At 43.4% G+C, this 13,859-nt stretch overlaps 1 protein-coding gene across 1 annotated transcript; it reads left to right on the top strand.

Moving 5' to 3' along the window:
* Positions 1 to 1,509: 1,509 nt before the first annotated feature.
* On the top strand, positions 1,510 to 6,523 carry TMEM207 (transmembrane protein 207). The gene is made up of 5 exons (XM_065410306.1): positions 1,510 to 1,584; positions 3,415 to 3,452; positions 3,926 to 3,970; positions 4,926 to 5,068; positions 6,375 to 6,523. The coding sequence occupies exons 1-5, from the start codon at positions 1,510 to 1,512 to the stop codon at positions 6,521 to 6,523; spliced, it is 450 nt and encodes a 149-aa protein (XP_065266378.1).
* Positions 6,524 to 13,859: the final 7,336 nt, after the last annotated feature.

The following is a 13,859-nucleotide window of genomic DNA, read 5'->3' as shown; positions in this document are numbered from 1 at the left end:
CCTCCGCTGGTGGAGTAAGCGCGTCGATTCGGGGATTGATTGTCGCGTCCCGACGAGACGCGATAAGTCGATCCCCGAGAGATCGATTTCTACCCGCCGATTCAGGCGGGTAGTGTAGACCTAGCCTTAGTGTCTCTCTCTCTCTCTCTTTCTCTCTGCCTCAGTTCCCTATCAGTAAAATGGGCATACTTTGACTGCCTCCTCTGTCTAGGTTGTAAGCAGGTGGTGTCTCTAGCTATGTGTACGTACAGCATCTGGCTCAATGTACCCCTGACCGGGTGGAGGTTTATTGTAATAATAATAAGTATGCAATTCTTACATTGCCTGAATTCACCAAACCTCTATGATCTGGAAAAGAGGGTTTGAAATCTCACCAAAAAAATGGTTTTCTCATGATATCTGTAGGGTGTTTCCCACTTCAGCTCTGCCTGGAGACAGCACAGAAATATCCTTTCTCCAGCTATTTAATTTGGCACTGCCATGTTCAAACCAGATCAGGATGATGCCAGTCACATGACAACGAAGAACATTCAACCAAACATTTGACTCTCAAGGTTCGGTTTTGTCTTGAGGGATGGGCACAGATTTGGGTTGCTTTATACTTTTATCCAAATTGGATCACCTATTCCTACTTGGAATTATGCCAGAATCCACCCTGAGAAAGGAGATGACAACCCCAGAGGCTCAAGAAATAGTTCTCAGTGCTTCTTTCACTGTTAGAAATTAAAGATCAATGGCACAATCCAAAGCCCTTCAAAGTCAATGGACATCTTTCAGTTTACTTCAGTGAGCTTTGGATCCAGCCCTAAAGGAAATGCTTTCCCTCTAACTCACAGCTAAAATACAGCTTAGTAAATATCATACAGCCAATAAATGCATGCCCCTTCTGAGATCATGTGCGATAAAATAATGGAACAAGGATAAAACCTCCAAAGCCCAAAGCATACAAACAAAAGAAGAATATGTATCCAAAAATAAGCCCTCCGTGCCATACCCTAGTCACTCTATTATGCTTATGCACTGAAGCTGATGGAATTATTTGCGTGAGTCAGGCAAGCATGATTTTCCCCTGTTGATGTAAGCCAGACATCCTTACTCTCTCTCTCTCATTGAAGTCAACGGCATCACTTGCGTAAGGACTCTTCCTGCGACTTAGGCCTGCAGGATGTAGTCCTGTATTTGCAGCAGGTCTAGGTAAATGTACAATGTTATGTTAATATGGAACCAGGTGTTAGCAACAGGAGTTTTCGAAAGCTACAAAAGGATCGGAACATTTGCAAGGTGCTGACCTCAAACTAATATTCATTTAGGACCCCTGGCTATTTGAGTGTGTTCATGCAAAGCGGCATTCATTCCCTGGCTATTATTCCGGAGTCACAAGGACCCATTGGATAATGAATTCCATGGCTCAAAGGACAATTTATAGGGATGTGTAAAAGTCCCAGATCATATGTGATCCTATAGCTGAAGCTATAAAACAGAGCCTTGCAAGGGTTTCTGTTGTTAGCAATGCGGAGACCCAAAGCTCAGTGTCTCACCTGGCTGATCTCAGAAACTGGAGGCCTATGTCTGACATTATTCCAGGTAACAAAATCTTTTACTGGGGTCAGACTTTGATTGACTTTGGGGCTCTGTTGAGCATGTTTTTATTCTTGGGATAACTTGGCAATAACAACATTTGTAAAGACCTGCCAAGTAGTTGGGATTTTATCTTCACAACCAATTCCATCTAATGTACTGATATTTTTCTTCTAGTATATGAATCCTTTTATTCAATATATGGCTGTTGAAATTAGAAAGTGCATGTCTCCAGCTGAATTAGTAGGATTTCATTGAAGACAGTTTATCTGTCTATCAACAGTGTTATTCAGGTATTTATGTGTGTCAGTAACATAAGGAGTGATGGCTTCACACTGAGTTACATGGGTTCATTCAGCCATAAAAAGCACTCACAGCCACACATGATCCGGTCTTAGTTTTTTTCACCTGCTCTCCTCATAATTGGCAGAAGTGAGGCAAACAATTAAAAAATGATGCCCCACATGTGTGTGAGACTTGGCAGATGAGCGCAATTTGAAAAGGGCACGTCTGGAAAAGTTCATTTTGAATTCTCAGTCTCTTTCTGTTTCCCATTTCATTTTAAATCATCCGTGAAATTTCATAGATAATGTTTTATCTGAAGGATTCGTTACACACAGAGCCTTTTGTTATACCTGGGGACTCATTCTGCTCCCATCGGGGTTAATGGCAATGCAGACAGATTGGGCCCATTATATAGCCTTGTCAGATGATTTATTGCTGTTCGGGGTTTTGCTGGTGTTGTACAACATCGCTCTTACACTGATCCCTGCTCATTAGAAATGTGATATGCGATCTGTCCAAATAGAAATCTGTCTTATATGCAAAAGAGCTTTTTGGTTTTGACTCAAAGGAGGACACAAATTTATATGCCTGTCAGACACATGTAAAAAGAAATACGAAGTATAGTAATTATCTGCAAATTATACATAATTTTTTATCTAGGACCTGAATCTAATTTGTCACATTTTATTTATACTGTATCATTATTTTACTGCAATTTGATATTTGATTTAAAGTTTTCTGCAACAGAGCTGGGAAAATATGTCCCAAAATTTCCACTGATATTCATTTGAGATTTTTAATGGATTTGATTCATCTTGTGCTTATCAACTGTTTTGTTCACTTTCCACAGATAAGCTGGAAAATGCAGTTAGTGGCAGGAATGTTTGCCAGATTGAAATGAATGTTATAAAATATTCCCCCAAAGCAACTTTCAGATTCATAGTTGCAAAGATTCACAAAGACCTGATTCTAAGAGCTGCACATTCCTCCAGTCATGGAACAGAAACATTCCAAAACGACTCAAATTACAAATATTGAACATTCACAATGAACGTCTTGCAAAAGAGCTGCACACCAACAATTATTCACAGACACTGTTCAGCAACCAATGTTGAATAACAAATCAATGCCAGTGTTGTAAACATTTCTGTTTATGCTTGTTTGTATCTCTTTGCTCTTGGACTTTGGCATGTCACTTAGCAAAAACATACTTCACCCGTTAACACTAAACATCTTAACAGGATGTTTTTCTCCCAGCTTTTATTAGAAAACTAAGGATCTGATCAAACTAGATGGCAGACTTTCTGCTGACTTCCACAGGAGCTGGATCGGGCCATTAACAGAAAAAACTATGGGCCCAATCCAAGAAACTTTATCAAGGCTGTTAGTCTTCCTTAGTTAGGCACACAAACTCAATGGGACTGCTCACACAAGTAACAGTCACAAGATCAGGCCCTGAATTTGTCTGTAGGTGCTTTTCAGTTCAAATATAAAAGGATTCTATTAATAAGATACTGTGTTTGCCCTGACTGGTTTACATGTGTGTTTCAGTTAGCAGACTCCGATCCGAAATGTGAACCTGATGAACTGTAAGTACTCACTCTCCACATTCCCACTGGTTTTATTTTGTGTTTGGAATTTTACAGGCAATGCAAAGTACGGAAAACACAAAATAATCTAGATGCTCTAAACAAGAGTACCATGTTCATACCATTAATATAAAAAGGGATAGCAAGCATGCTAACAATGGCCGTTTGAGCTTAATTTTTCTTCCGAAAGAGAGAGATACAAAGGGGAGATACCCAGCTGGTTCTTATGATAATGTATAATTTTGTTGTTTTGTTAACATAGAAAGAACGATTGCGATGTACAATATATTTGAAGGAAAACAGTTATACATATTTGCATTTAAACACATCCCATTAATTAAATGTTGTACTACTATAAATTCGTTAATGGTGCTGGTTCTTCCACCGCTCAACTTAAGGACGGCACTTCAACTGATTTCCTGTCACTGGGCTCAGCGCTGTCCCAACATATTGTCTGTTTCTTTAATTGTTAGATGTGTTAATTACAATGAGGAGAGCCTCAGTGCCTGGTATGTCTGGTAAGTACTGATCCATTCTAAAGACAGAATTGGCAAAAAAGTCTGTACTGATATATAGACAGGAAAGCTGAGTGAATAATTGACCAAACCAAGAAATTCAAAATAATTTACTTTGGGGTAGAACCAAAATTAAAATGTTTTTGGTTTTGCGAGGTGTGGGTTTTGTTTTGTTTTTATGTTTTTGGGTGTTTTCGCCCTTAAAAAAAAACACAATTCTAGCTAAATTTCTAAATAAAACGCCATTTTGAAACAAAAAGTTGCCAAGTTTCATTTTGGATATGTGGAAATGTACTGTTTTGATTTTTTCTAATTTTTTTCATTTTTTATTTGACTGACTGTATTTGCCAAATTCAACCTGAAACTGCATTTTTCAGCAAATAAACTATTTGACTGAAACATTTCACCTAGCTCTAATAGATATGGAGAGAGCAGTTGATAGCAAGGAACATTTCTCCTCACACTTCACCTGAATTTTCTGTGCTTCAACCCATTATTTTGTGTTCTGCCCTGACTGGATCATTTCTCCTTATCTCCTTCACTGTTTGCGGACGGCAGAGCTGATCAGCTCAACATTTTTAATGGAAAAACGTCAAAATTCGTCATTAAAAGTGTTTTTGCAGAAATTCTGAATTTTCAGAAAAAGCCAGCCAGCTGGGAGGGCCTGATCCAAGGCACAAGAGCAACCGATGGGACTTTGGCCATCGGCTGCAACAGTCTGTGCAACTCTGGTCAAAAAACTGCCCCCTCCCCTCCCCCACCCTCCCCCCCAAAAAAGTTTTGCCAAAAATGTTTTGATTTGTGCAAGAGAATTTCAATAATTAGACCAACGTTGCCCTTCTCCTAGTTAGCAGGTCTCTTCTCACTCCCCCCAAACCTGCCCTCCTGCCTCTCACTTCTGAAACCTTTGCAGTTGCCACCTGCTGTTGATCGTCCCATGTCTATGTCTCTGCCTCAGGTTGCTGATCTTGTTCTTTCTGGCCACGATCCTGTCCTGTGGGATTCTCTTCTGCCTGCAGTGCTGGCTGAAACGACGGAGCAGCTTCCCCTCCCGGCGCACGCTCGCCGTCTTTGCGCTCAGTGACTCCGATTCTCTTGGTGGTTAGTTTCCATCTCGATCTTTGCGGGGCTTCTTGTCGCTAAACCTGCTCCGGTACGGTCCAACCCAAACTCAGTGGCAGGGCCATAGTTCACTGACTCGGTAGGTAAAGTGATGCTGCGTTCCATTCAGTGATCTGGCCTCCCACCTCGATGGGAGTTACTGCCGTGGGCTTCCTTCCTGGAGAGCTGTCCATCTCATGGGGCATTTACAACAATCATTAGGCCTCATATTCATTGGAATGTTGTCACAATGGAACATAGGCACTGGGTTAATTGGGCCCAGCCCCTCCCACAACGCACCCAGGGGGATACAGCATGTCAAGGCTGTATCCCCACTTTGAACTTTAGGGTACAAATGTAGGGGCCTGCATGAGGACTTCTAAGCTTAACTACCAGCTTAGTTCTGGTCCGCTGCCACCATTCCCTACCCTGGGAAGCTTTTAGAAACTTTTCACCAATTCCCTGGTGAATACAGATCCAAACTCCTTGGATCTTAAACAAGGAGAAATTGACCCTTCCCCCCTCCTTCCTTTCACCAACTCCTGGTGAATACAGATCCAAACCCCCTTGGATCTTAAAAACAAGGAGAATTTGACCCTTCCCCCCTCCTTCCTTTCACCAACTCCTGGTGAATACAGATCCAAACCCCCTTGGATCTTAAGACAAGGAGAAATCAATCAGGTTCTTAAAAAGAAGGCTTTTAATTAAAGAAAAAGGTAAAAATCATCTCTGTAAAATCAGTATGGAAAATAACTTTACAGGGTAATCAAACTTAAAGAGCTCAAAGGACCCCCCTCTAGAGTATCTCGGAGTATCTCCATTAGCTTCAATAGGCATTGGATCAGATCTTAAATGAGCGCCCCTCAGAAGAAACCCCAAGGATGTCCCATCAGACTGAGTGCGTGAGCCCTGATACTCCAAGAGGAAAGCCTGGTAGCTTTCTGGGTCAGGGGGTAGGAGCAAACACTAGGCTCTCTGGGGAAATCACACCAAAGCAAACTCCTGACTCCTCTAGTGTTGGCAGATTGAATTCAGAGCTTCCCAGCCCACAATGTATAGTTAGCTGGTCCCAGAGCCCTGAGATGCAGCTGCTGCACGTACATGGCAGATTTCTCTTGTAATTTTCTTTCAAGTGACTGGAACCACATGATACTTCAATATCTCAAGCTAATATAGCTCTCACGTCATCATCATCGTCCCTTCTCCCTCACACCCACACCCACACAGTCACCTCGGTCCCCCATGTGTGGTTTCCCTCAAGGCTGGCGTATGGTTACCAAGAAAAGCTCCATTTTTCTCTTCCCAGTAAGTGAAGCTTCTCCATATGCCTTTTCCGGAGTGCACGCCCACTCTCCAAACTCAGAGCTGTGCCCTTCTCCCGTCCTGCGCGTCGGCACCAGGGGGACTGGATTGCCTCCTTCCTACGAGGATATTATGAAGGCAGGCAAATACTAGGGGCCTGATTCATACCTCCCCGTGTTACTCCAGATCTACACCAGTGTGAGAACAGAATCAGCCATGAGGCTGAAGAGGAGACAGAGGAAATATTTTATTTTTAAATTAAAAGGGGAAACAAAATGCAAATAGAATAATGCCCACTTTTCCGTTGTACTCCAAAGGACTACACTGCAGAGAGTAAGTTTTCACCTTCCCCACAGGCTCAAGATCTGGATCTGAATTTCAGGCTCCTCCAAAGTTTAGGTCTGTCTGTACCCAGCATTTTTGGTTCAACCTGAACATTTAGCCTATTAAATACCCTAATTCCTCCCATGTGCTTACAGCTCACTGCCTCTCAGGAGCCAAGGCTAAGAAATGACTAGGCAGCGGCTTCTCAAGTTGGAAATTGATGGGTTTGCTTCAGTCATTTGGCACCAAGCCAGCATGGCACCACGCAGCGTTAGAGTTACACTGTTATACTGTGCAGTGTGATGTGAATATGCCCCATGTAAGTGATAGACTGTTTGCCTCCCGTGAAATGCGTAGTACGGTTTAAAAGATACAGACAGTGCAAAATGCAGCAGCTTGAAAGGCGGCAGAGGGAAAGCATGACCCATGGACTGTTCAACCGGAACCAAAGTAAAACGTTGCTTTGGTTATTTTCAGTTGACGTAAATATTCTTGATTTCCGTATTAATATTGTGACTGTCTCCACTTCAGTATCTGTCCGAACCAGAAAGGAATGGCGCTCAGCACTGCAGCTCTGTGTGCCGGCCCAGCCCCAAAGGCCAGGAAGCCTCTGAGACCACTGCCTGCTTTCCCATTGCCACGTTCCAGGCCTGTTGACTTCCTAAACTCACCAGTGCTGAGATCCAAGATTCTGGTTTGGGCTTAGAAATAACAATAGTTTATAAGTAATCGAACACGGCGAACTCCATAGGTGGTCTGTATTTTATTCTGCATAAAGCTGTATCGACTTATTATTATTTACTTGGTTCTAAATATGTTGCTGCTTTTCATTTCATTGAATGTCACCTTCTAGTCATATTACGGGAGATGCTAACAAGCAAAGAGGGTCCAGTTTTTCATTATACACCCTCATTTGAATACCTTATTCACAAGATTCAGTAATCCACGTTCATTTCACAGATTGTGACTCTTCTCTCCAACGTCCAGCAGAGGGCGATACAGACTATCAACAGTGATTAAGGGGCTTTTTGGTTACATCAAAATTGAGCTTGCCACACAGAACAGGTTATGGTTGCTGTGTTATTGCGGGGGTTTAAAATTTGATTTGTTTCACATTTTGGTGCTTTTGTTATTCAAAAAATAAAATGGGTTAATTCAATTGTGTTCAGAGGCATGCTTGATCTGCAGTAATAACCCCCACAATGCTATGGGATAAAGAAAATGAGACAAAGGGAATCTCATGATTGTGAGATGACATATGTGACCACAATATCTCCAGGCAGCCTGCTTTAACACTATGGGGGTGCCAGGAGCAGTTTGTGGGGGAAGGTCCATCCGCTAAAGGGCTCAATGAGAATGTTTGGGGTGAGAAGGCCTTGGGCCATGGTATCTTGCTGCCCTTGCCTGGCTCACTGATGTGAAATTCCCAGCCCACAAGAGCCAGGTATGCTTGACACTGGTCTCTACTTCACTGGATTATCTACAGGGGGAAGGTCATCAGAGGCAAATACCCGATGGATACTGGTGACATCTGGGAAGTGAACCGGGAAACTTGCATTTTGCTCTGAGGCTGGGAGTTCCTTTCCCACATCCGCAGAAGAGCTCTGTGTTGCTCGAAACGTGTCTCTCTCGCCAACAGAAGTTGGTCCAATAAAAAAAAATATATTCCCTCCCCCACCTTGCCTCTCTAAGGAAACTCAACGCAGTAACGTTGTTTTTGACACTCTACCCTGCCTGATCTGGGTATATAACTTCTCATACGCACAGACACACATCTGCTCATACTGGCAACCTACAAACTTCAAGCCAGATCAGGATGCACTCCAGGATGAGCTCAATTCCCACCAGAGTATTGAAGCATGGGGAAAGTAGCCATTGTCACTCGCCATGCTGTACATGTACCGTGCAGAAATGGAAGACCTTCCTCTCCAGAGCTGTCAATCTATCCCCTTCCACCAGCGTAACATTGCGGGAGGGCTGAGCATTTGTCCCCATGAAAAGTACACCAGGGCATGGATCCAAGAGGGTTTGAGCAGTAAGGAATTTCCCTCCTCATCGGTGAGATTGGTGTGGAACAGCTACACCGCTTATGACCAGTGGTTTGTCGTAATAGCTGGAATCTCTACGTGCCCCACAAGAAGCAGTGTGGGGTAATGGGTAAGGCACTGGGCTCAGAGCTAGCACCCCTGGGGTCTATTCCTCACTCTGCCACAGCAATGATGTGTTACCTTGGTCATGTCACTGTCCTGTGCCTAAGTTTCCCCATCTGTAAAATGGGGATAATGACCGTTGCTTTCTTTTAAGAATGACTGTTACTCTTACTTACTTACATGGAGGCATTTAGGGTTGTGGATCCACCCAGTAGCAGCTCCACTGGTGTACTCCTTCGCTCAGGCCCAGGCCCCTCGGAGCTGTCCCAGATCAGCATGGGTGGATTGAGTTCCCTAGGTGGTCTCTCCAGAGAACAGTCGCTTTGCTTTGTGCCTTACGTTCCCATGCAGCACTCAGCCCCCCAGGAAGAGATTTCTTTTTGCCTGAGCTATGTTTCCAAGAGTTATCAGCTGAAAAATCCCTGTCTTTCTGATGTAATAGTGCTGAGAATGAATGATGGCACGCCAGAACTGCCTTCCAGCTAACATAGCCGCCGCTGCACATTAACAATGCAATGAAATGGAAATCATGTGACAAAACCATGGGAGGCAATAAGGGGGTGAATATGTTGACTTTGGGATCCGCTGTCCCTAAGTCTTGATAGTGGATAAATAACGAACTGTAGAAGGATTAATTGCCTGGGGTCCAGTAGGACGCAAATGAAGGAGTGGCATGAGGAAGGCTGCATAGTGAGGCTTTCACTTCATCACTCCATTCAAGGATTGAATAATAAAGTCATAAATAAAGTAAATTGGATGGAAACGCCACAATGGCCTTTTGGATCTAATGCAAAATGGAGCAAAATCGAATACAGACTGGACATGTTGGGGGGATGTTTCCAAAGAGAAAATAAGAACATAAGAACGGCCAGACTGGGTCAGACCAAAGGTCCATCTAGCTCAGTGTCCTGTCTTCCGACAGTGGCCAGTGCTAGGTGACCCAGAGGGAATGAACAGAACAGGTAATCATCAAGTGGTCCATCCCCTGTTGCCCATTCCCAGCTTCTGGCAAACAGAGGCTAGGGACACCATCCCTGCCCATCCTGGCTAATAGCCATTGATGGACCTATCCTCCATGAACTTAGCTAGTTCTTTTTTGAACCCCGTTATAGTCTTGGCCTTCACAACATCCTCTGGCAAGGAGTTCCACAAGTTGATTGTGTGTTGTGTGAAAAAATACTTCCTTTTGTTTGTTTTAAATCTGCTGCCTGTTAATTTCATTTGGTGACCCCTAGTTCTTGTGTTATGAGAAGGAGTAAATAACACTTCCTTATTTACTTTCTCCACACCAGTCATGATTTTATAGATCTCTATCATATCCCCCCTTAGCCATCTCTTTTCCAAGCTGAAAAGTCCCAGTCTGATTAATCTAGGCCCCAATCCTGCGTCAGTGCCAGCAAGGGACGTTTTACTGCTGACTTCAAAGGGAGCGAGATTGTGGCAGCAGCTCCAGTAATGTCAGTGGAGCTGCATCAGGGAGTTTGGGGGTAGAATTTGGCCTCCTGGTTCTTCTCTGGCAAGGGTTGCACTGCTTGCTCTTTCAGGTGAGAAGCCCTGCACCCCGCTGCCCTTATTATTATTATCTTATTAATCTCTCCCCATACGGCAGCTGTTCCAGACCCCTAATCATTTTTGTTGCCCTTTTCTGAACCTTTTCCAATTCCAATCTATCTTTTTTGAGATGGGGCGACCACATCTGCACGCAGTATTCAAGCTGTGAGCGTACCATGGATTTATCTAGAGGCAATATGATATTTTCTGTCCTATTATCTATCCCTTTCTTAATGATTCCCAACATTCTGTTGGCTTTTTTGACTGCCGCTGCACACTGAGTGGATGTTTTCAGAGAACTATCCACAATGACTCCAAAATCTCTTTCTTGAGTGGCAACAGCTAATTTAGACCCCATCATTTTATATGTATAGTTGGGATTATGTTTTCCAATGTGCATTACTTTGCATTTACTTTGCAAATCAATCAAGAATGACAAGCAACATGTAAAAAAACCAGGAAATAACAGAAATGCTCATTGATCTGTTTTCCAGCTCAATCCGAAGACTCGGTTTTATAGTCTATAATGATTTGTTTGATGGTGTCTTTTGGGTAGAGGGAGAGGATGGGGAATCAATTTTGCAGGACAGACGTAGGTGGCTGTTCTTCTCTGGGCCATTAGATGTCAGGATTTCTAGCTTTTTCGCAACATGAACTGAAGTACTGTACAGTAATCCAAGTACTGTACAGGCTCAACCTTGTAAGTGCATATCGGATACCCTTGGAAAAGTGCCCTCAGCTCCCATTGACAGTGCTGAGCACCGTAGGATCTAGCCCTACGGGAGGCCTGTTGAGCTGCAAGCTGCAAAGAAGCCAGGAGATGTTTTTCTTTGGTTCCTTTCTGTCGAAACTAAGGCCGTGATTCTGCCGTGAGCCCCCTGCTACCAGATACTTGTACCACCCAAAGAGAGCTCCATTGAAGTCAGCTGGCTCCACACAGCACAGGGGCTCAAGTATCTCTTAATAGTGCTTTGAATCTATAAAAGGGCGGTGTTGTCTATTGATGTGCACATAAAACTGAGAGCCAGGAGCACCCGGGATCTATCTTCAGTTCTGACACTGATTTTTTTCTGTAGCCTTGGACTAGTCACTTAACCCACCTGCCTCAGCTTTCCCCTCTGTAAAATGGGGACAATAGAACTCACCTGCCAGTTAAGAGGTTGAATTTCCTAATACTTGTGAAGCTTTGAAGACAAAATCACTCCCAGTGCTAAGCGGTATTATTGATTATTATATATTTGTTCACTATTATTAAATGCTGTCAACATCTGCAGGAAGAACTCAATATCCTGGCAATCTTAACAGGTAAAAAGCCTTTTGGTTTCCCCTTTAAAGAAGTGGGGCACCCCGGGCCTGTTGTTTAGTCATTGTGTTATACAAACTAATCTCATTTATACTTCTGCACATTCTTGGTACTCATCGATGCAGAAAGCAGCCTGTATGAATGCTCCTTCGGTATGGACTTTCTTTTCAGAAGCATTTGCCATTTGGAAACAATAAGAACAGGTTAAAAAACATGGATGCATCTAAAGCTCCCAGCAAAGGCTCCTAGATCTTGAAAAGCAAGTGACGGTGATATGCAGTGGGATCCAGTGTTAGCGATCAGAGATCCAATCTCTTCCTAAAGCCTCTGCCTATTTGTGCTGCTGCCTTTTGCCCCTCATTTCCAGGAGGGACGTCCTCTATATCACACAGATCATGATCTAGCTGGACTATCCCTTGAGCACCTCTCCTCCCCTCCCACCACCATGGGAGAATCGATTCCTGCAGGATTGGAAAGTACATGCATTTCGCAGCGTGCGTTTTATTATAGTTCTAAAATGTTTAAGTACAACTGTGCTCTCTGGATCCACATCCTCATTCTAATAAAATCACCAGAGCTTGGTGCAAATAACTCATGAAAACAGGGGGGGAGGGAAACACTATATTTAAAAATATATACATACCTCTGCATCAACAAACTGTTTAATCGTAAGATGTCACAACAAAGTATATGATTTACATGGTTAACTGAGGCTGAGGAAAGTAACAAGAGGGTGAAATATTACAGACTAACATGGGTAATACAGATTTAATTGTTTTATTATAAGACCATTTTACTGGGTGTGCTGCAATCGGAAATCAGTATCTATTTACAGGGAAGGAAATAAACTAATCAAAGAGGTTATTTACAAACAGTGTATATTTTTCCATAAAGCACCTGCATTTATACACCTAAAGGACACTCATCATGTCCCTTGAATCCAAGAAAGCCATTCCAATAGTAACAGGAAGTGCCTAGCACCTTGTCTAGATGGGGATAAAAATGCATTGCTACCACAATAGCTAACATATGCCAGCTAATGTGTTCTAAAACTCGTCTAGACAAGGAGTGTAGACTTAACACTTGCTAAACTGGGTGCGTTAAACTTGACACTCCCACCCACGGTCTGCGGCTACCAGCAAACGTGTTGAAAATTGCCCTGTCTACACTGGGGTTTTAACTTGTGTTAGCTAATTTGTCAAAAACATGATTTTTTTTCCTAATGAGGAAAAGGCCTACATTCTAGCCTACCCAAGATCTACATAAGGGCTGCAGATTTCATGCCCAGTAAAATAGCTCTGAATTGGATAAGAAAGTGTTTTGATTTAAAGGGGGTTCAGGTCAAAGGGATTTTACAGTCGGTTATATCAGCTCCTAGTTAATCCATTCATCATGAGACAAGGCCAATTCTGCATCCTCACCCAATTTGTCCTTGTCTGACTCGGGAAGGGAATGGTTAAGTACTGAATTAGGATTTCCAGAGCTGGGCAATAGAGAATCCCAAATGGACTGATCAGCTACTCAACATTTGGTGAAGAGGTTTGCATTTTGCAGGGCAGAATGCATCTGAGCGTACGGCGTTTTCTCCAGCTGGTGATTTGTGGGCGAGCCTAAGGCACAGACAGCAGGGGAGAGTGCAGGTTAGGACAGCCCGTTCCCATCTGTACTGCTCTGTTGTTGCTCTCAAGGAGAGGACACGCCTACGTCCTGACTTCATGGATTCCAGATGTTGACCTGGCGGCCCAGCCGTCTCTCAGCTGAGGTCCATATGTGTGGTCCCCCTGGTCTGTCAGCACCTTATCACACCCGGATTAGCTCTGTGATTTCCCGCCCACTCTTATTGTTTTGGTTTCTTTATACAACATGTAGGTGCCCACTCCTGCAAAGAGCTGATTTCTTCCAACTCACAGTGAAGTCAATGGGCCAAATTCTGACTGAGGCTGAACAGCAAGATGAATGGAATTCAGCTGGTGTTTAGCACCTCTCAGAATGCAACCCAGTGGGAGCCCTGCCTTCCTGATCCTTCCTGGCCGCTGCTTTCTTGCTTTGTTGCTGAAGATGATGATTTTATTTCAAGCCCCCGATATAGGCCATTCTACACGTATCTGTGAGGCGCGACTTAGCATCCCGCTCACAGACGCTGGAGGCCAGGCCTCTGGAT

This window comes from Emys orbicularis, chromosome 9 (assembly GCF_028017835.1).
Source record: "Emys orbicularis isolate rEmyOrb1 chromosome 9, rEmyOrb1.hap1, whole genome shotgun sequence".
NCBI classification, from domain to species: domain Eukaryota; kingdom Metazoa; phylum Chordata; order Testudines; family Emydidae; genus Emys; species Emys orbicularis.
The sequence above is the reverse complement of the archived record's forward strand: the minus strand, read 5'-3'. Positions and strand labels throughout refer to the sequence as shown.